The sequence below is a fragment of the Eublepharis macularius genome, chromosome 17, assembly GCF_028583425.1.
Source record: "Eublepharis macularius isolate TG4126 chromosome 17, MPM_Emac_v1.0, whole genome shotgun sequence".
Lineage (NCBI taxonomy): Eukaryota > Metazoa > Chordata > Lepidosauria > Squamata > Eublepharidae > Eublepharis > Eublepharis macularius.
Genome location: NC_072806.1, coordinates 33280340 through 33304316, shown reverse-complemented (window position 1 = coordinate 33304316; position 23977 = coordinate 33280340). Strand labels below are relative to the sequence as shown.

Here is a 23977-nt window from a genome sequence, read left to right as displayed (position 1 = left end):
TTAGATGAGCCTTACTGTGGGGCCCTGGTAATGAAACCTGTTCCAGGGAGGGAGAAAGCACTCTCGTGTCTGGTTTTAGTCCCAGGTAATTGTGAGTTACTGGAAGATGGAAAACAGTATGAGAAGCAGCAGCAGAAACACCCTAGTCTGCCTCTGCTCCCTCCCTACAGTGGAAGGATCAGAGAGGACTGAGTGCCCCTGTTTTCTCTCACCCATCAAAAATGGGATGATGTTCAGCGGCTTCCCCTTCTGTCTCTACATGAAACCTCTTACCCAAGGACACCCAAGTGACAGGCGATGCAATGTTAGCTAGGAAGCGCAGTTTAAAAAGACAGAGCCCAAAGCTCGTTCAATTTCACCTCTCTAGAGGGGGCAGATACAGCTCCTCAGAAGGTTTGTTTATTTCATCTTCACCTTCTGGAAGGGGAGGTGAAATTGACAGAGCCTTTGGCTCTGTCTTTTTAACCTATGCTTCCCGGATAACATGGAACCTCCCTTCACTTGAGTGTCCTCATGTAAGAAGTCTCATGGGGGGGGGGAGGGGAGAGAGAGACCGACCGACCCTGCTGGGGCTGCATGGTGAGAAAATGGACACTCCAGCCATGGTCTTCAGCCAGAGGACAAGGGCTACTGGGAAGTTCATGTTCATGTTAAGAGAAAGCTTAACTAATAATGCTAAACATTTAGAATAATTTTTGAACTTAATGTCATTTCTTCACAGTAAGCTACCATATCTATTTTAGATATAAAGCCTGTTATGGTTAAAATATCTTTTTGTTGTCTTAACAGAATTATTTACCCAATTATTTAACCAGTCAACTGATCAAGGACTTCCCCCCCTACGGGTTGAATGACCAACGCTACATGACTGATATTAAGATACGCATCAAAAATATTAATTATGAGCATGAAAAGCACATTTTATATAAATAAAGACATTCAACCTGAGCCCAGCTTTTGATCCCTCTTTGAAGGAGTAGTAAATAAAGATGTGAAGAGGTTTTCGAAATCACGAAAATAATGAGATACTCACCGGCCCAGGGCTTGGTTGAGAGCTCGGTAGGCCTGTATTTCATACCACTGGCTACCTGGCAAAAGGCCCCTCACTTTGGAGTGCTGGTCATTGTATTTCCTTTTCAGCTCAACCTGGAAGAATTAGGACACACTTAATTTCTTGCATACATTCCTTCCCAATAAGAGCCAAGCTACAAGTGACGCCTGACACAGGTTGGACACTTGTCAGCTTCCTTCCAGTTTTGATGGGAAATGTAGGCGTCCTGGTTTTACAGCTTGGCTCTCCATTACAGCTACAAGACCAGGGTGCCTACATTTCCCATCAAAACTTGAGGGAAGCTGACAAGTGTCCAACCTGTGTCAGGCGTCACTTGTAGCTTGGCTCTAAGATGAACCATGCCATACTTTTAATTCCAGACTGGTAGCTGCGTTAGTCTACAGGAGAAAATTTTTAAAATGGAATGGCACCTTAAAGATTCCTGCAGAAGCTTTTACGAGTCAGAGCTCACTCCATCACTCACCGGGGTAACGTTTCATCATGCCGCGCTCGTTTTACTTTATTTGTTCTGAGCTGTGTTTTGTAGGGCAGAAAGGTGGGATAAAAATCTTCTAAACTAACAGAAATTCTAAGCAGAGTTAGTCCAGTCTAAGCCCATTGATTTCAGTGGGCTTAGATTGGAGTAACTCTGCTTAGGCTTTCACTGTAAATGTATCAGTCGCTTTATCGAGTAGTCATCGAAAGAGGAACCACTAGCTCTGAGAGGCCATGCCAATAAACACAGCTGAAATAATTTATAAAACGAACGTGTAAATTTGCAGACATCGAGCCAATCAACAGATCTGGCTAAGAATATTACATTTCTGAAAGTGGTCCTTATCTCAGTTTACCCAAGCAAGGTACCATAAATCGCTATGAGGATATGAAAAGCTTGTACTCCTGCAAAAAAGGAAACCAATTTAAACTCTATTTTAATCACTAGTGTCCATGATGGCTAGTTATAGATCTCAATCAATAGACCGATATTCAACATGTTGATAAAATGTTTCATGCGACCATTCGTTTTTCCTTTTCCATCAGCTTACATTTCACCCTCTTATTTCTCCTCTTCTCTGCTTGAGAGTTGCGGTTCGCTGAGCAGTGCCTTGACACTCAGTTCACAGCGATCAGAGGTTTGCCTACAATGCTTTAGACTAGCGGCCCCCTTCCTGGCCAAAGACAGATAACTATTTCGGTCAGCACCTTGTCTCGACATTAGAGCTTGCAAGTGAGAAAGTCCTTTGGATTCCTATCCTGTTTCACTCCTCGCAGCAGGCAGATAAATTCTCCAGCTGATAAGACTGCATTTGAGCCAATCTTATGAAGCCTATCTGAACAATGAAACATTAAACACCTTTTTCCTCCTCACCACCCACGCGCGCATGCGCACGTGCACACTGGGGGCTGGGGTCAGACATGGATCATACAACTACAAAGCAGACACTACAATAACAGACTGGTTTACATACATTGCTGATATCGAAGGCCAGGCCCTCCTCAGATTGATGATATCCTAAAACAATAAAACAGTCTTGCAAATAAGCTGCAACCCTTGTTGTACTTCAACAACTGCAACCAGTCAGAAGAGGCAATACTGAGCCAGATAACTTGATACAAAACAGCCTCATATGTAATGCCTACGCCAAGCAGAGCCGTGTTGCAAGGCCCATGGCCCCCTCCTATGTCGCTGGGTAAGAGAGATGTTGAAAGACACCCCCCCCCAATCTTTCCCTCTGAGATGCAATGAAAAAAATGCCCTTCTCTGGGAGGGGGGGGGGACAGAACACCATCCTTGCCTTTCAAGGACACAACCTCACTGTGCAGAAGGACAGAACCAGAGTTAGAGCTCATCCTTATACACCTGCAGGGTGGTGAAGAGGGAACTCTTCAGCAACAAGATTTTTAAGTAGTACCTGTAAGACAAGCCCTTCTTACTTTCCCATTGCAAAGTCAGGAAAGATGTTGGGTTCAAGGCTCCAAGCAAGGTGGGGAACAGACGATTTATGAACTTAGTCCGGGCCTGCTGTTCTGTCTCCCAAACCTGATGTTTTAGAAAAAGAGAGGCACAAAGCTATCCAAGAAAGGCTAATTTCACTGCTCTTTTGTTCTGTATTAACCTTTTAAAACTGACAACTGAAAGGACACGCTTCAGGAGAGAAAACAGCAGACTTCTAACCACTTCTGACAGGTAACTTTCAACTTGAATTTGGGTAAAAAAAAATATTATGCTATTATTTTCTGTACTTATGCCCTTTAAAACAGCCTGTCAAATTTACAAATTCAAACTCTACAACCAGAAAATAAATTCAGTTTGATTTCTCAGATCTCATATTTATTTCCGTCACTCAGAATGTATTGATCCAGGTTGAAGGTCTTCCCAGCAAGATTTGGGATTTGCTGAGCACAGGTGATCTAGAACAGACCCAGATCCATTTAGAAAGTCTCGTGTTTCTTCTTGATTATCAAAATTACAACATAGCAGGCAAACACCCTCAAACAGATACAACATGAAACAGGTGTCCAGGGTCTGAGACACAGCCCCCAGCCTCACTGGGAGGAAGCAATGAGAGGCAGCCAGGAGGTGGCTGCCCTGCCACCCCAGTCGGCCGCCTGGGCCAGAACCTGCCTACCCCAGGGGAAAGGGATGAAGGTCCAAAGTCTCAGAGGGCTAGAAGGGGCAGGGAGGGACCTGCCAGTACTACCCTTCAATGGGAGAGTGGGGAGCCAAGCAACACAAAGGGAGGGGGCAGGGGCAGGGGCAGGGGCAGGGGCAGGGGCAGGGGCAGGGGCAGGGGCAGGGGCAGGGGCAATAGGGACCCAGCAGCTGCCCAAGCAAAGCCCTTACCTGATGAAGAGAAGCAGCCCCAACAGCTCAGAGCCACGCTCCAGCCTATATAGCAGCTAGAAGGCAATAGCCAGGCACAGGGAGTGCCAGGAGCCAAGCAACTCCAGGTGGAGCTGCCACAGGCATTCTGGGGGAGGAGCTGGGCAGCCAGCCAAGGGGCCACAGCTGGGCCTGCCTTCAGCAATCAGCAGTCAGGGAGGCTTGACAGCCAGGCAACAAGACACAGCTGGTGCTGGTCAATGGAGCCAGATCAGCTACCCCAGCTGCAACTACTTGGGGCAGCCTAGGACCAGGCTGGAAGGAGGGCGGGGCGGAGAAAGGAAGCCCTATAAAGGATGGCTGGGAAGAGCTCTGGGGTGGTGGGTTTGAGGAGGAGTTGAGCAGTGCAAGAGCAGAGGCTTGGTGGAGAGTTCTTGGAGGGAGGGAGGGAGGGAGGGAGGGATGGTGAAGATTGCAAAGGGTGAGCAGCCCAGGTTGAGCAGGCCAGCTAGTGGACTGAGAGTGAGTCTGGGTGAGGTATACCATCCCTCCTTCCACAGAACAGGGTCCCACGACATCCCTGGCCACCCCTCTGACATCAGCGCAGGCCTAGCCAATGCTTTGCCCAGCGGCAGCAACGGTGAGCCCTGACAACAGGAATAAAAATCTATGCTGTGTTACATTTGCACTGGTGAATCCTCTGATACTGATTGGCTGAGGTGGTGTGGGTGGGGGGCTCAAGGACAATTTGCATACAGTCCTGTGGCTATGAGGGAAGGAGAAACAGTCAGTTTGGTATGGATTTAAATTTTGCGCAGAGGATAAGGCCCCAAGAGGAAGCTAAAGAAAAGGTGCAAAGCAAACAATGGCCAAAAGGAAGGGTGGAGGAGAATAAAGTTTTGTGAAAAGGGCAGAAGAAGTAGGCAGGAAGGACTCAAGATAGGCATAAGGGCCTGTATGCTAGTTGTAGGCAGGAGAAGGAGGAAGAATGCTAGGGAAGATGGTAAAGAAGGTTAGTCAAAGGAACTGGGACAAAGTAAGCAAAGATCTGAAGAACTGGAACCTGAGAAAATAATGAGCAGTGCAGACAGGAGGAGCCAAGTAGAAAGTAGGATGGGGACAGAACTGGAAAGCAAGATTAGGCTACGCATGGCAGAAAGAAACTGGCAGGCAAGGGAGGTTGAGAGGCCGAGGACAGGAAGCCAAGGGTTTTACTAGGCCTAGAGTACAGACCCTGAGAGGGTGGTTGTTGCATAGAAAAGGATAAAGTCTCCAAATAAATGTATCTAAAATAAAATCCACAAACCACTTATTCTAGACTAGGCCCCTAGTAATTTGCAATGTTAATCTGAGCATTCATATACAGAGCCAATTCTGTGTCTCTATATAAAATGGCAATTTAAAGTTCACATTGTTATTTTTAAACACACACCTTTTTTGTAGTTTGTATCTTTGAAAAAAATACACTGCAACCATCAGGGCAAGCACAAGACATTTTGGAGCATGAGGCAGAAAATCCATCCACATTTAACAAGAGGGCACAAGTCCCCTGGGAAGTTTTCCTCCGCAGACCAAGCTGAAATCTCTGTAGGTCTCGTGCAGAAGAGCTGCCCAGTGTGTGGTGAGCTGTCTGCTGCTCTTAATAGCTCACAAAACCCAATGGTTCACTTTATTTATTCACAATACTTACAGACTGTTCACAAGACTATTTGCTTATTCCTATGCAAACTATAAGATAAGAATAGTCCATAAGTGTTTAAAAACAGTGCTAAGGAACAACCACTTTCTTGAGCTCTTAAAAGCACAAGCATGCGCGCACACGTGCATGCGCGTACACAAACACACAGAGTATTTGCTCGTTCAGGGTTAAGCATTCCTTGTAAATCACGTAACAGGTAAAAAAGGTCAACCCACATCACTTTAATGCAATCAGAATCCATTTCACTGTATAAGTTTGCATTATCAGGCATCAAAGTGACGCCCAATTCAACATGACATGGTGCATATGTGGAAAAGCCAGCGTCTCCTGCTAGCAAATATCCTAAATGTGCAGTAAACCACAGGCTAGAAGGGATTAGTTAAAATGTCAAAAGACAGCCCTTTACTTCTACCTGTTCATCTTTAAGAATATACTCCTAGCTATCAGGCATGCTTTACAGACAAAGAGCTTATGCGAGGAGCAGCAGAAGGCCTGTGGCAAGCCATGTCATCTTGTAGCTGTCAGAGAGATTAGGCTTTGATCTATCTGGGAGGTCACGGTCACATTCATATTAGCCGAAGTCTAACAGTATTATACCTGTTAACCGCTGTTTCCTTCAATGCTTAATTAGACAGCACTCCCCCTGCAACTGAACGTTAACCAAGAATGTTCCCTCCCCACCCCCTTCACCCAAGCCAAATTGGGGGGGAGGAGGGCTACAAATAAACTTTTGCTTTCTACTAAATACAAATATGATTTACATGACAATCACATCTCATTTTGCTATGCTTCTTCCTGCCCGCCCAGCAGAAGGTAAATTTTTGCAGAAGATGTTCGGCAAAGAAAGGAGTCGGACAGACAGGAATTCTTCTGGGAATACAAGTGGGGTTAAAAGCAAATGCTCCAGGCTCTGTCACCTTGTGGCAGAACATTATACCAAGCAGCATGTCCAAAATGACATGAACAGGTTTAGGAGGGGCCACAAAACCCAAAGAAAAGAGCGGTCCATTTACCAAACAGGAAGGCTGTCAATGTTCAGGACCCAAATCTTGGATCAGAACTGCCTTGAAGAAAACTGTAGAAATACCTCTGCCCATCTGTCTAACAGCCAAACAGATACTATAATAAGTGAAATTTGCACCACCGGCCTACAGACACGGCCCTCAAAACGTGCCACTCAAAGGAGTAGGCCTCTCTCCTCCAGCCTAGTTTTGTGGGATTGTTTTAATTGCAAGGAGGTAGGAGAGTGGATTTCCTCTCGTGTGTCAGGTCCGCTCCTCTGCCCCAAACTTCCTTACTGTTCCATCATGCAGGTTTGTGCTCAGGACAATCTTTGCCCATTTTGGAGCTTTTTCTGTTACAGGCCCCTCTGAATGGGAAGTTAGGGAGGCTTCTTCTTTTCCACTGTAGGTAGACTTCAGAAGAGCTTTCATAACTGATGAAGCAGCCACTGTAACAGAAGTGAATGAATGGCGGCTGTCAGGGCTTTTTTTCTGGGGAAAGAGGTGGTGGAACTCCGTGGGTTTCCCTCGGAGAAAATGGTCACATGGCTGGTGGCCCCGCCCCCTGATCTCCAGACAGAGGGGAGTGTAGATTGCCCTCCGCGCCACTCGGCGACGCAGATGGCAATCTAAGCTCCCCTCTGTTTGGAGATCAGGGGGCGGGGCCACCAGCCATCTGATCATTTTCAAGAGGTTCCGGAACTCCGTTCCCCTGCGTTCCTGCTGAAAAAAAGCCCTGGTGGCTGTTATACAAAGCTAAGCATATCTGGATCTTTTCGTTTTATGGACTTTTAATGTCATGTCTAAATGTTATGGCGAACTGATTTTATTCCTGTTTATTGTTTATTTTAAATAATGTTGTGTAACTCACATTGGGAAGGGAAAGCAACATGGTACGGCCCGATCTCATCAGATCATGAGAGCTAAGCAGGGTCAGTACTCGGATTGGGGACCTCCAAGGAAGACTCTGCAGAGGAAGGCGATGGCAAACCACCTCTGCTTTTCACTTGCTTTGTAAGCCCCTTGCTGTGTTTGCCATAAGTCAGTTGCAACTTGACAGCACAAACCTACCTACCTACCTACCTAGCGTTGAGTCCTTTACAGGAGAAAGATGGGCTAAAATGTCCTAAACAAACATACATTTCTTAGAGTGAATTTGAAACTGTATTTGGGGCATGTTTTTAGTTTCCTTGCAATCCCACCTTTGCCATTCTCTAAACACATTCTCTTACTCGTTTTTTCCCAGAAGCACCCTAGCACATTTCCTTGTAGAGCATACTTTAAATTCTGTTTCTCAGAGAAGAGCCAATGTGCACTGTCTTGAGTCCAAACATAAGACTCCCCCCGCCCCCCAGAGGTCTTGTTGGCTTACTGGGTGGCCTTGGCTAAGCCACAGCTCAGCCTTCCTGCACAGGATTCTTGCAAGCATACAAAGAGATAGGAATTTGCAAGCACAATTTCTGCATACTAAAAAGCACATGAGAAATTATGAACAGCAACAATATTAGAAGGGCACGGCAAACGTTCAGAATCTGTGCTCAGCCATCACACTCACTGGGTGGCCCTTGGGCTTCAGAGCTCAGTCTAACTAGATCAAAAAGCGTCCAGTAGCACCTTTAAGACTAACCAATTTTATTTTAGCATAAGCTTTCGAGAATCAAGTTCTCTTCGTCAGATGCCTGATACAGAGTCTAACTAGCTTCACAGAGCTAAAGATAAAAACAGCACCATATTTAAAAGTTTGGAAATCAGAAAGGGGGAAATCTAAAGATATCACGGCCTGCCCGTCTGCAAAGCTGCCAGAAAGAAACCCTGACAAATTCCACTTGTCGTCTCAGCTTTCCTCCCATCAAACTCCACCCATGCTCAGCTAGATCAGAGATTTCCAAACAGCATACTGTGCCTGGGACTGAACTGTGCCTCGAAGAATTAAGCCACCATGTGAGACGCAGCCACCATTTCCAGAACAGGGAAGCCCTGTGCAGCTGGGATCAGCATCGATATATGAACAATAAGTAAGGATAATGACGACGGCAGCGTCACCCACAAAGCAGCCCCCTTAAGCCTGTATTGAATGTGTGCGGAGAGAGAGAGCTGGATATGGGGAGGCAATATTAGATGGCTGGTCTTGCAGATACAAGAAGGATGCTTTTCGTCTCACCTGGGAGCTTACTGGGGGAAAAAATTATGTATTTTCCTGAGTGGAAGAATGAAGCAAACTTCCAATCTTAACACAGAACTAAAACTCTGGCATCAACAGTTTGGGAAACCATGGACTAGTTCTATATGCAGCTTCTGCTACATCTCTGATGCAATTCTAAAGGCATGTGACGCTTGAAGTTCCAAAACGATTATGATACCCTCACATAAACAAAACGTAAGATCGGCATGGCACTGTTTTATTCTGGAGCGATAAAGTCTTTTTAAGAGCGAGAGTTCAGTCCATTAAATAAATATAAAGGCTAAACCTGTTAAAATGGACAAATTCAGGCCATTAAGAAAACTTTGCTTCAGTAAAAATAAACACATTGTCTACCAGACACTCATGCCGAATGGTTTTATCTTTAGCCAAAGCAGAAACCTTTTGACCCAAAAACAGTTTAAAGCAAAACTATGCTGGAACAAGAATGTACCCAAGAAACATTTTCCGTTCAGTATCAGCATACTGTAAACACTATTATCAGGGAAACTTATCGCAATATATATTTTACTGACAAATTACTTCTCTAGGCTTTGGATGCTGTGTATTCAAAATAAAGATTTTATTTAATCTGGCAGATTTTCACAATTTTGATTTAATCTAACACAGTGCTACATCTTGCTAATGGGGGGGGAGTCAAAACTGGGCTTTGATTCAAGAATTTGAATATAACAGAAGCAAAACTGAGAAGTACACAACAATGGCTCCAAACCACTGGATCTAAAAGAACAATGTGGAAGATATACTTTCAAAAACTCCGTGTGTGTGTGTACAACACGTGCAATTTACAACTAGTATTAGCACCAAGATTTGAATACCTATGTGATTCTGGATTGATCACCAGATAGTAATAGTAATACTTTTCAAACAAATCCTCAATGTGATGATCAGTCATGATGGGACAAACTTCCCGGAAAGACAATTTCCCAGCTGCTATCAATTCTTCCCTCCCCCTGAAGTGTCACTTTCTGGGGTGCGTTCTCAGTTCATGCAAGGCAATGGGAAGTCCTAAGAGACCTGGCCAGTACCCTTACTTGAACTGAATCCTGGCCAATAGATTTACCACTTGAAGAATCATACGTTTATGAATTTATTTTATATGTTATTATCCAGCTCTTTCTCCAACAAGTTCAGGCGGTATACATAGTTCTCCCCTTCTTCGAGTTATCCTTGTTTCAGTACCATTTGGTAGGTTAGATGATTGAGCCAAGATCACCCAACAAGTTTCTGGGCAAGTAAGGATTTGGACTGAGGTCTCCCAAGGTCTCCAGGTGATACTCTAACCACTACATTACAATGGCTCTCAAATTTTAGATGCTCATTACTCCATACAAATAGAGAACTAAGACAACCAGAAAAAAAGGTTTGGGTAGAACCTCTCGTGCTGGTTCTCCCATTCCAGGAGGGTTAAAAAAACACAGAGAGGAGCCTTCAAAACTGGAATCCTGCACCTGCAGTCTGACGTAGTGCGGTCCATTCGACCGTCTCATTCTCCTGCGTCCAATTTAGGCCTCAAAGTGCATGTTAGGCGGTATCCAAAAATTGACTGCAACTCTGCAGTGGGTGCTAAGAGGCCTTTCTGCAGGTAAGACAATATGCAAAGGCATTCCCTGAACACAGAGTGTGAAAACCACTCCTGTATGTTATTGGCTATACCATGACCAATGTTCTCTGTAGAGGTGAGAGGGGTTCCAGGCATGTGTTACCCCTTTTGCACCATTCTTAGAAGTGGTCATATGATAAGCTTTGTCCACCTAAACCAAACCGAGGCAGCAAAGCAGAAACCTGCAGCCACTGGGGTTGATCCAACCATCCTCCAGCCAATGAAAAAGCCGCTTAAGTTGGAGGAAGGCTTGTCAGGCTGGTGGAAAGCTTCATGCACCCAAGCGAAGTGCTAGGACAGGGGTAAGCTCACCCAACTATCATCAAGAGTTAATGTTAACACGTTCTAACATTTAGCATCTGACAATGGCACAAAAGGGCAAACCATCTTGATCTTACATGAACACACGCACACACACATTTACAAATTTCACACATCAGATCGAAGGTTTTGCTTCCAGCTGAAATAGCAATGAGTCGGTATTACACTCCTTCACAGCGTGGCTCACCATCAAGTTTGCCTCTTGGTGACTGCCAAGGAGCTGTAAAAGTCAGCTGGTGTGAGAAAGTGAGACATCAAAACCCCCATCTCCTTTATGAGTGAAATCTCTTAAGTGGGAGAAGTATTAAGCACTGCAGTTTTTAATACACCCTCTTCCAAAGGAAGGGTAAACATCTGTGAGAATTAAGGCTAAATAGTGCATGCATGAAGACTCGGGCAGTCGCAAGAGTATACTTCAAAGATTCCCCCGTTCCTCAGTGGAGTCACTAAAAGCTAGATCTGAACACACAAATCTGTATGACTCTTCTGGGGCTGAGATATTAAGGGGAAACTGCGGTCTTAGAGCAACTGCGAGGGCAAGCTCTGGTAACAGGCATAAAAGAGGCCCGGGTTGCACAAATGAAAACTCAGCGGAGGTTCCAAGGGCTGTTTCACACATGCCCTTTTTATAGACACCGTCCTTGGTTAGCAAACTGGGCCATCAGGAGCCCTATCGGCCTTCACCAAGGTTAAATGTGGATAAGGAAAGTGGGGAGGAATTCACAGTGGGAGGAAAAGCACGTAATTCAACAGCCCACCCTTGATTTCTTAACTACTAAAAACTTTTGCCTCTCCTGGTTGCTTAAATCTTAGGATGGGGGGGGGGATGGCGGACCGGGTCCAGGAGTCAATAAATGCCTCCGTGAGAGAGGGGGTGAAACCTACTCTGGACCCAGAAGAGTTGAATAAGTATCAAAGGTGCCATTCTTGATCAAGGTGACTGACCGAGTGGTAGCTGGACAACTTCGGGGATTCCTGAACAAAGCTGATTTTTTTTGGATCCATTCCAATTTGGTTTCATGCCTGGCTATGGGACTGAAACAAACTTGGTCTAGTGGATGACTTGCACCAGGAGACTGACAAAGGGAGGCGACCCTGTTAATTCTCTTGGACCTCTCATTGGTTTTCAAGACGACGGACTGTGGTATCCTTTGGACTGCCTTTTGGGGTTGGGACTGAAGGCACCTTTTGCAGTGGTTTAGGTCCTAACTTGAAAGGCGGTTTCAGAGTGTGGTGCTGAAGAACTGCGGCTTGGCCCCTTTGCCTCTGGCCTACAGGGTCCTGCAAGGTTCAGTCTTGTCCCATGAGCTTTTTAACAGCTACATGAAGTTGCTGGGAGAGGTAATCCAGAAATTTGGGCTTCCACCAGCAAGTGAAGGATTTTTTTTGAGTTCTGTCGCTATTATTAGCCCTCCTCCCTGTTTGTGTGTTTTTACGTGTTTATGTTTTATTCAATTGTTTTTGTATTTTAAATACTTTTTAATGTTTGAAATATTTTTTAAGATCCCCACCTGGGGGATCCAGAAATGGGTGGAAAGGTGCCATATAAATGTTTCAGATAGATAGATAGATAGATAGATAGATAGATAGATAGATAGATAGATAGATAGATAGATAGATAGATAGATAGATAGATAGATAGATAGATCTTTGTCCTTCATAAGGCTATACAGAAAGCAGCTTGAGAGGAGAACAGGAGCCATCCCCTTCAACGGCCTACAGTACCATCTTCTGAAGGGGATGTCCCACAGCAGTTGATTGCTGGGTAGGGAATTGAGTGGAAAAATGGAAACGACATTAAGGAAGGTCCTCCTCATTTTAATTTCTGCTTAAGGTGATAGCTGTAGGAGTGGTACTAGACAGACAGACAGACAGACAGGTTTAAATTCTTCTGCCTGTACCATCCTGAACTGTACAGTACTGTCGAAGTAGTGGCAAGCTACTGAGTAAAATTATAAGTATAAGTTACAGGATTAGGCATCCTCTGGCATCAGTTCCCTTGACTGGCTTCAGTCTCTACTTGCACACTCAAGGTGTGAGTCCTAAAGTGAGAATGAAATGTCAAAAGCAGCCGTAGCTCAGTGGTAGAGCGTCTGCTTGGCACGCAGAAGGCCCCAGGTTCAATCTCCGGCAGCTCCAGTTAAAGGGATAAGGCTGCGAGTGATATGGAAGACCTCTGCCTGAGACCTTGGAGAGCTGCTGCCAGCGAGAGACAGATTAATGATCTGAATCAGTATAAATGTGTAAAGTAAGGAACTTCCCACTCTTTCACTGGTGACCATGAGAAACAACAGCAGAGTCGTCATCTGCAAAAGCAGCCGGAGAAGGAAGCTCTGTAAGGACACACCTGGGAACGACTCAAGACTAGAGATGTGAAGGCCCAGGGAGAAAAGGGGTGTGTGTGTGTCAGAAAACAATGTTTGAGGATTATTTCCAATTCTTCCAATAGAAAAATAGGACAATTGTCGGAGCTCAGGGGAAAAAAACTCCTATGAAATATTTTCTCTTTTGGATTCAACGAAATGCTTAAGATAATTTCAGGTGGGTAGCCGAGTTGGTGTACAGACAAAGAGCAAGATCTGGGTCCAATAGCACCTAAAACCCAACTAGATCTCCAAGGTATGAGCTTTTGAGAGTCAAAGCTCTCTGCTATGCTTGAGACAAGGTGTTATTCTTTCAAAAAGCACAGCATGAAGATTTTTACATAAAACAATCTACAGTGCTGGATCATGATGACTCCTGCATTTAATGTAGATATTTATGCAATGTATTTTTAAAGGCACACATTGTTTAAGTGTGACTAATTCTATCCATAATTTCTCACCTATGATGCCTGTGCAAATGAGCCCTCTGTCAATTTAATTAAAAGCACTAACAATCAGCCTCCTTGTAAAAAATATCTTTGCCCTACATTGCCACCAGATCCTCAGGGCAAGCCCTTATTCCCCCCTTTCTAGCTGGAACTTGCTCCCAAGCATCTAATTGGTGTCACGTCTCTCTCTCTCAGTTACAATCTGTCAGAGGAAACGAAGCTCACATGCACAGCGCTGCATTCACACATCTTCACCCCGTTGTCTCCCTCTTCCCTCCAGCCTCTCAGCTCCTCTGCCAAAGTTAAGACTGAGAGCCAAGCTACAAGTGACGAATGACACTTGCCTGGCAAGTGAACAGACTCGCGTGTATTCCTCCCTGTTCACTTGCCGTTCACTTGCTCTCCACTTGATCAAGTGAACAGGGAGGAATACACGTGAGTCTGTTCACTTGCTAGGCAAGTGTCATTCGTCACTTGTAGCTTGGCTCTACGTTTCTTGAGTGAGGCTCTGCTTGCCACTCTATAAAGTACCATGTTCATTGACTGAGGGTGGAAATATGTGCTGTGTGTAGTTCCAATTGCCACCCCCCACACCACTTTTATCCCCAAAGGAAAATATTTAGGCCAGCAGAGGGTGAAGGCACTTTGGGACTGGCAAGTTTCTGCCAGGAGAACAAGGATCTAGGAAACAGAAGTAAATAGCCCCTCTCCCCCTACATGGGACTTCCTTGTTAAATCACAGCCTGTGATGTGGGTATGTTGGGAAATTATGGGATGCCCTAAACAGTATGGACTGATTTAGCATATTTATTTTGATTTACTTGGAGTAAGCAGATTTAAAAACTACATGTTAATTTTCTGTCTAAACAGAAACAAATGCTGAAAATGAAATATTTGATTAGGAAAAAACAAAGTTTTAAAAATCAAGTGTGGTTTAAATGTTACATTCAGACAAATTGCTTTTATTGTAAAAATACAGTTAAATTTTAAATCCAGAGGAGTTAGCCGTGTTATTCTGTAGTTGCAAAATGGTAAAAAGTCCAGTCGCACCTTTAAGACGAACCAATTGTAGCATAAGCTTTCGAGAACCACAGCTCTCTTTGTCAGATGCATCTGACAATGCATCTGACAAAGAGAGCTGTGGTTTTCGAAAGCTTATGCTACAATAAAGTTGGTTAGTCTTATAGGTGCTACTGGACTCTTCACTATTTTAAATTTTTAAAGAGAATATAACATGTATTTCCCTTATGCAGTTTAAATGCAAGGAAAAAACCCAACAATACTAAAAACTGTCAACCCTCTAATTTTAGCACATCCAAATAACTATGTATGTCAGTTGTCCACTTTATTTCAAGAGAATTTAACTCTTGCCCACAGAGGTTACAGGAGCTGCAATTCTAAGAACATTTTCCTAGAAATGGGCCCCATTGAATAAAATGGAACTTACACCTACATAGACCTGCTTAAGATTGCTCTCTGTTGCACTTCATCACTTGCATTACTTGTTCCAAATCACATGGGGATCTTTGGCTTGATTTGATCTTGATTTGATCTGCACAGCCAATCAGGTGAATTCAAAACATTTTTAAAAATCTATATTATTATAGGTATTGGTACTTTTATTCCACCCCCCCCCAATCAATTAGAATACATATCTTCTCTCATATACAATTCCGAAGGAGAATTGCCTGCAAAACTTTAGTTACAACTTTGAAAATTGTGTAACAGTGTATTAGCAATGCCATCCATTCAGTGTTATGAATTCATGAAAACAATGGATTTTTAGAAATGGAATATTTTCCACCACAGAAAAATAAAGTTCCTGAAAATTTTCAATTCTGAAAAATTTTCTGCCTAAATCTCTGATCACTGCCCTTAAAACACTTTAGAAATGTTTTTTAAAGGGCTGGGGAAATAATCAGATGACTACATCTATCTTCTTTATATATATATATATATATATATATATATAGATAGATAGATAGATAGATAGATAGATAGATAGATAGAGATATATGTGTGTGTGTGTGTGTGTGTGTGTGTGTCCGACTCCTGACTGACTCGTCAACACCCAGCCCCAACCCCTGGACCTAGAAATGTGAAATTTGGGCAGGATGTTCCTTTTATCATGTAGGGGCTCACTAAGAAGGGATTTTAAGAAATTCGCCCCCTAAGGGGGTAAAAAGGGGTCAAATGTGTTTCCCCATAGGGATCCAGCATCCCTGCGTGGCTGGCAGGGTGCTCCTCCCCCCTCCCGCCAATTCTACCTCCCTGAGGTCATTTGCATACACCGGCTTGATTGGTCATTGTCCCAACATTCTAAACACTATGCAGGACACATGCAGAACCTCAGGACACATTCAGTGACTCCCAGTCATTGAAAGTGCCTTGAGGTAAAAATACACCTCCCAGTCTAGGGTTGCCAATCTCACTGTGGAGCGATGGCTTTCCTATGTGGCTGGCAGGCTGATGGGTCAGCTGTGGAACTGTGTTCTGAGGTAAAAATCAGGTAAAGGAAACTGGAGACAGTTGAAGAAAGGCAGTACAAGACTCCTGAAAATGGATTTTATATAAAAGTCAGTATGGCAACTGAGTTTTTAAATGTTCATGGGGAGATGGTGCATGACCTTTCTAGGGGCCATCTCAATGCGAACGTCTCACATGAACCTGCCGAAGGGCCCAACTCACCACCCCTCCCTCAGTCCAACTCCACCTCACACCTCTTGCAGCCATCATCTCTTACTGCCCCCAAGAAGCCTCCTGGCAGATGTTGTGCAATATACACCGATGCTAAAAGGAGGAAGCAACTTAGAGATGCAGCTAAGAAATATGCACATCGTACTCCTGTGGTGCACTGAGCAGCAGTGGGCAAGTACCAGCAAGTCCCGAGGCAAGGGAAAGGTGACCATCCCTGCAAGCCTGGGCACAGTAGTGACGACCCTAGCAGATCTAACAGCCACGATATACCCTGATATCGTCACTGTCACGGAGAAGTCTATGGACGGGCTGTGCAAGCGTGCCATTCTAACCCCCAAGAACAACAAGGCTGCCATCATTAATTAAACTCCCTCAAAGGGGTAGACATGGAGTACAGATCTGTGGACTCAGTGATGCAAATGGATGATACTGTCCACTACACTGTGGAGTTCTTCAGCATGCTCAACCCTCCTGGCTTCCCAGCCCACAAGCTTCTCCTCAAAGTGGGGGCTCCAGTGATGCTGCTCCAAAACCTCAGCCCACCCAAACTCTGCAATGGCACTAGACGACGAGTGAAAGCCTCCACAGGAACATCATCGAGGCCACATTGTTCATCAGCAGTGCTTGGGGGGAGTCAGTGTTCATACCACGCATACCATTCATACTATCAGATAACCTCTTCGAGTTCAAGATACTGCCGTTCACCCTCTGAAGGGGGCACTGAAGGTGGCAAAAATTGACTTGAGGGAGGACTGCTTCTCACATGGACAGTTCTACTTGGCTTGCTTCAGAGTGAGCTCACCCAGCAGCCTGGTGATCCTAGAACCTGAGGGCAAAACCACCCATGGGGTCTACAAAGAGGTCCTTCAGTAGAAAAAAAGGTTGTATTTATTTTTCACTTTATTTATTGCACTACAATATTTTCCTTTTAAAATCTCTTCAATAAATGTTACATTGCAAAATTCACTTCATCAGTTTTTGGCATCAACACGCTTCGCTTTATACAAACACCTTTGGGATGCTCGGGTACTATGCCATTACACTATAAAACCAACTAACCCCTCCCCTACAAACTGAAAAATGTTACATACCCATAAGTATTATAACTGGAATTAAAGTAGTTAAATACCGTAGCGAAGCACGGGCATCAAGCTAGTCTATATATATAAAGACAAGTGTCCTGACTGACTCATCAATGCCCCTGGACCTAGAAACATGAAATTTGGGGAGAACATTCCTTTCATGATGTAAGCATCCACTAAGAAGGGATTTTAAGAAATTCGCCCCCTAAGGGGGTAAAAAAGGGTCAAATGTATTTTCCCAAAGGGATCCAGCTTCCCTGTGTGGCTGGCAGGCTGTTGCCTGCTTGCACCCCCGCCCACTGCCAGCTCGGCCACTCTTCCCTGATTGGGCCAGTCTTTCAAGGTCATTTGCATACGTGGGCTGATTGGGGCTCACAACATTTCACACTTCATCCCCTCCCCCGTAGAGACATATGGTACTATGTTATAAATGATGTAGGGGAGCATTTAAGCTGCCCTGAGGTGCATGCTCCTAAGATTGCTGACAGGCATGTCCCCTTTCTGTTATACACAGATGATGCGGTATTAATTTCTAGAACTCCCACTGGTCTTACACAAGCTATGAAAATAAGAGCTCAATATTTTCAGGCCAACCATGTTGAAATTAATTACCCAAAATCAAAGGTTTTAGCCTTTGCAAACGGACCACGGACATATCAGTGGAAGATTAACTTGATGGATATTGAGCAAGTTCGCTGTATTGTCTTCCAGGCTTCAGGCTCTAGAAAAGCGCATGTGGACCATGTCATAACAAGTGCATCCAAAATCTCAGGTGCGATAGAAATATTACTGGTCTTCTGGGGGCCAGAATGTAGCGGGGGTGGTTAGGACTTTTAAGGCCAAGTCTCTTGCCCAATTACTTTATGGGGTGCCTTTGAGTATAACACTATATCACTCCTATTGGCAGTTGCTGGAAAAAGCGCAATCAACGTTTTAAGGCATATTTTGTGCTTCCAATGCATGCATTCACATGGAAACCGGTATGGTTATCTTAAAAGCACGCTTATGGATTGCTGTCATTCTTTATTGGTTTAAATTAATGACTAAACCCTCTGGCTTAACCAGTTTAATAGCAAGAGATGCTAGTGTACCATATTGGATTAAAGAAACAGACCTTAAATTGGGTTATTGTGGTCTCTCTGAACAGTTTTTGCTGAATGTGAAACATGGCTCTGTCAAACCTTTTCTTAAACAAAGAATCCTGGACACTGAAAGATAGCACAACTTGAGTCAGGTTAAAGGTTATCTTCCAGGAACAGAAAACTTAAACAAAGTGACCATGATGCCATATTTACAAAATTTGGACAAAGCTGACTACAGGAGAGCGATTACCCTTTTTAGAATGGATATGTTACCATCAGCAGTCATAGAGGGTAAATATACAAAGCAACCATGCAAGGAAAGAGTGTGTGTATGTGGGGCTGGGAAGATAGAAACGAGGGGACATGTTCTTTTTGAGTGTAAATTTTACCAAAATATTAGATCGGCCTATATAACTCTGATTTGCAATCAGTTCCCAAGAGGAAATGACAGATTTTATCTAGATAAGCTTTTAGCCAATAAGGATCAAGAAACCACTTTAAAGGCGGCAAAATTTGCTGTGCAGGCCATATGGCTCCAGAAGTATTTTATAGGGGAAAATATTTAAATATTTTATTAATTTTAAAGTTTTAAATATTTAAGAATTTGGATTTTGGAAATTCAGTGCTTGCTAGGTGGATAGACTTGTAAACAATATGGTTTACTTTGGTAGTAATAATTAGATTGTATGATGTTACTTGTTTGGTCTTTGACCATATTAAATATACTGATTGAGTTGGTACTATGTTATTACACTACAAAACCAATTAAAAAAAAACACAAACCAAAAAATATTACATACCCATAAGTATTTTAACTGGATTTAAAGTAGTTAAAAACCATAGTGAAGAACGGGTATCAAGCTAGTATAACATAAAGTTCTGCTCCGAGAATGGGGATTCGAAGCCCGGGGTTGGATCCAGACTGTTTCCCACTGCTTTCACACACATTGCATAATACACTTTCAGTGCACCTTGGCAATCATTTGCAACTGGATTGTCCTGACTCACACAGGAAAATCCAGTTGCAAACGATTGCTAAAGTGCATTGAAAGTGCACTGAAAGTGCATTATCCAACACGTGTGAAAGCAACTCAACAGAAGGCATTCCTGTCAAAGGAACAGTACTGTCCTGCCTCCCCACCTCCTACAACAGTCCATTGACCTTTCCCAAATGTTGCTCCTGGGTGAGAGAGGACCCTCAAGAAAGGCACGAGGGACAAATTGGGGGTCTAGAGCTGGAAGGGGAAATTGGTGAGAATTATACTTCCCCTTCTGTTAGCAGGACACTTAGTCTGGATCCAACCCCAGGCCTCCCAGACTTTACCCGCTCTTTCCCTTTTGGGATCTATAATGTACCCCTGAGCCAATCCTTTCCCCTTTCTACCCTTAGCCCCAATGACAAAGGAAATATGCAAGGTTTATATAATGTTGCAAGCAAGAAAATACTTTCTAGCATTGTCAAATGAGAGCACGCGGCATCTCTGAGATATTGAAGTTTTGTGGGTCTGACAAATCATGTAGCACATTCACCCCAGGCCCATCTACTCATCGCAACTGTGCAGGCTTTGAGGGACTGCGAACAAGTGACTTGATTAAAATCTAATGCAACCAAAACTCTCCTCTGAAGAGAAAATCCAATCCATCTCAAGTGAAGCAGAAGTGAAGAAAAAAACCCAAGCAGCTTCCCTTGAGGTACAACGGTTGCCGCATACGCTCAGTGCCACTGCGTCTAAGGTGAAGTGGTAAGTGTCAGTCATCCTTACAAATCCCCACGGTGATAGCTTCACTTTTAAAGCCTTCAACATACTTTGACAGTAAAGTAAAAACTTAAAGGTCAGCACTACTTGCTAAGGACAAGCTAAACACAAGGAAAACACTTTGGATTTTTTTTTCATGGATCAGAAAAGTAAACTACTAATGCTAGAAAGGGAAAGTTTGTCTCAGCCATATATTTATCCAAAGGCTTCACCAAAAGGCATACTTAGGGAAAGGTCCCTTCACCAGTGCCAACATATTGAGATTAAATTGTAGCGCCGAGGGAGGAGAAATGCCAGTCCCAAGCCCTTTGTCATGATCTGGACTTCCGGCACTCGGGCAAAGGCATTTTACACAGCGCTCTACAACTACGGAACCCTTAACTGGAATCTTCCTTTAATGATTTCTGCACTGCAATTAGAAGAGAGAGTGATGCAGTAACATTATTATGCAATGCTTAATAATACATTACGACATGGAGGCAGTGTTATAAGTGGCACAGCACATGCTTTGAGTGAATGTTACGATAGGTCTTGGGACAGCTGGGTTTTTTAACTGCTGTTTTAATAATTGCTGATTTATTAAAATAATTGGGGGGGGGTATCTGTCTTGCCAGACACTAGTTTATTGTCTCCAGGGCTTTTTTTCTGGGAAAAGAAGTGGTGGAACTCAGTGGGTTGCCCTCGGAGAAAATGGTCACGTGGCTGGTGGCCCCGCCCCCTGATCTCCAGACAGAGGGGAGTTGAGATTGCCCTCCATGCCGCTCAGTGGCGCGGAGGGCAATCTAAACCCCCCTCTGTCTGGACATCAGGGGGCGGGGCCACCAGCCATGTGACTATTTTTAAGAGGTTCCGGAACTCCGTTCCACCATGTTCCAGCTGAAAAAAAGCCCTGATTGTCTCCCTTTTGTGATATTGGAAGTCATTTTAAGAGTATTTATACTGAGAGGTGGGGTATAATTGCCTGAAAAAAGTAAAAACAACAACAACATATAACTGGGATTTTCAGTTAAAAGGCTCTTGGGTATCAAGCATTGGGAAATACATGAAACCGTCTTATACTGAGTCAGACACTTGGTCTATCACGGTCAGTACTATCTATTCTTAACAGAAGTGGCTTTCCAGGCCAGGTATTTCATGTCACCTTCTACCTAATCCTGAACTGGAGGTGCTGAGGCCTTTCTGCAAAACAAACGCTCTACTCCCTCTTCTCTGCCTGAATCCCTAGTGAGCAGCTGCAAGTCAGAGTAGATAATACTGAGACAGACTTTTCACCAATCTTACTTGGGATACGGCAATCATTTATCGATCGTTCTGTTCTAGTAATGTGAGAAATTATACGCAGGGCTTTTTTCTGGGAAAAGAGGTGGTGGAACTCAGTGATGGAACTTAAGACTGCACAATGACGTCACTTTGGGTCAGCTGGAACAAGGGGAGAGTTTTTTAAAGTTTAAATTGCCCTTGGCGAAAATGGTCACATGGCCGGTGGCCCCGCCCCCTGATCTCCAGAAAGAGGGGAGTTTGGGCAATCGAAATTCCCCTCTGCCTGGAGATCAGGGGGCGGGGCCACCAGCCATGTGACCATTTTTAAGAGGTGCCGGAACTCCGTTCCACTGTGTTCCTGCTGAAAAAAAGCTCTGATTATATGGAAAAATCATATGGGCAGTGTATTGTCGTATTGTCGAAGGCTTTCACGGCCGGAGAACGATGGTTGTTGCGGGTTTTCCGGGCTGTATTGCCGTGGTCTTGGCATTGTGGGCAGTGTTATTTACATGAGTAAATAAGATAGTTGCTACAGGAGGCACAGAGTTCCTCCATATGGCAACAATTTCCATGCCATTCACCAAAATGTAAAAATTGCCCTTAATGTACCTGTTTCAGACTGATAACAAAACTCACAAAGTTCTGGACAGCACTAGCAGCTTAAAGTGTGTCACTCTTTGACGTGTGTGCGTACACACAAGGCTAGTCTCATTTCTCCTTTGCACAGGCTTTGCAGTTAAATCTATTTATTTAACATAGGTTGCTACCATAGCTGTTTGGATGTTGCCTTCTTTGAAAAACATCCTAAGGGTTTTCTTACTTCCTCACTATTAGTCTTTTCATCCTGTTGCCTACCACAAAAATAATAAGAGAAATAAACACCTTGGATCTCTTTCCTCCTGCAGCACAAGCATGCATCCCACCTAAGCCCCATAGTTTTCTCAAGAGACAGTTTTCAAAGTCCCTGTAAGACAGCAGCTTATCAGCATCAAAATTATTTTGCCAGTTCGCTGGTACAAGATAACTCCTTATCCACTAGCTGTAATTGGGCATGTCTACAGAGATACACAAGTATCCCTGGTGTGCAGCCGAAAGTTGCTGTTTGTCAGCAAAACAACATTAGCCACCTGATCGGATTGATTCTTCATCAGGGCAGTGAAGAAGCCAGGGTCACGAACCTGAAAGCATTTCACATCATTAACGCGATCCTGGAGCAGTGAAACATGTAACTGAATTGATGTACTCCACCATGGTTCATGAGTAATGCTGCTGGATACCTGGTGTTTGCCTTCATAGTTAATATTTGAACTGCAAAAGCACAGATTTATTTTAGGTAAAAACAAAAAAACAAGAGGAAACCCTGTCAGTTATATATTTGTCAATGAAAAGGCAGCCTTGGATCACTGAGCTTATCTGCGTACAAATAATAATCGATGACTTATCTCTACATGAAGCTGCTTGTACGCTACATTTCTATCCAATGCAGCATGTAAATTTTGATCTATTAGAGGCACCTAGGAAAGGGCATGGAGCAGGGGTCACTGGGTATGTGCGTGGGGGGGGGGGGCGGGGAAGTCGTTGTGAATGACCCTGGAGGTCCCTTCCAACCCTGTGATTCTAAATCCCCTTTGGGAGTGATGGCTTCAGATTTGCACTTCAGAGGTGCCCAGTATGAATGTTCCACAGTGAGTTTTCCTTCGTTTTGAGTCCCCAAATTGTAAGTCAAACTCTCCAAGCCCCACTTGGTTCAAAAATCACACTTTCCTGTCTTGATACTGAAATCCCAGAGGCAGCCTGAGAGAATCTGGTCATCGCCAGGGCTTTTTTTCAGCTGGAACGCGGTGGAACGGAGTTCCGGCACCTCTTGAAAATGGTCACATGGCTGGTGGCTCCGCCCCCTGATCTCCAGACCGAGGGGAGTTTAGATTGCCCAAACTCCCCACTGTCTGGAGATCAGGGGGCGGGGCCACCAGCCTATGTGACCATTTTCTCCGAGGACAACCCACTGAGTTCCACCACCTCTTTTCCCAGAAAAAAAGCCCTTGTCATAGCCAAAATAGCCGTTTCTGGCTCAGGAATGCATTTCCTTGCTTCTCCAGAGCTAAATCCTGCCACTCACAGGACCAGAGCTTTACCTTGGACTCTAATTGCTCTCTCTCTCATCTGTTGGGACTGTCCCTATCTCTAGTGTTTGAACAGGAACATCTCGGCAGGAGGCTAGAATCTAGACTATAAAGGGCCTATTCCTTAAAAAACAGAGAAGGTAATAGGAGTGACTTTAGCCCCTGAAATTGGCAGGCAATAAGAGACCTCTGCATTGGACAGTTTCAGGTAGGCAGCAATGTTGGTCTGTAGCAGAAGGGCAAGATTCGAGTACAGTAGAACCTTAAAGACCAACACGATTTTGGGGAAATTTTGAATCTTGCTCTGAATTGGTCAGACATTTTATAGATACAGGGAGTTGGCCCTTCTTCCATTGCCTGGTCAATACAGCAGAAGTTCTGCTTGCTGCGTTTCAGGTTTCAGATCAACAGGCTTCGCATCTTCCAGATATTACCATAAAGCCAGTCCGACCCTGACAGAAGATT

The 23977-nt window shown here is 44.2% G+C and overlaps 1 protein-coding gene across 1 annotated transcript in view; it reads right to left on the bottom strand.

Moving 5' to 3' along the window:
* Positions 1-23977, bottom strand: part of BRIP1 (BRCA1 interacting helicase 1) — a 157532-nt gene that overhangs the window by 15469 nt on the left and 118086 nt on the right. Inside the window, exon 16 of the mRNA XM_055001863.1 lies at positions 1034-1146. Within this exon, the coding sequence (XP_054857838.1) occupies positions 1034-1146 (113 nt within the window). The remainder of the gene's footprint in view (positions 1-1033; positions 1147-23977) is intronic.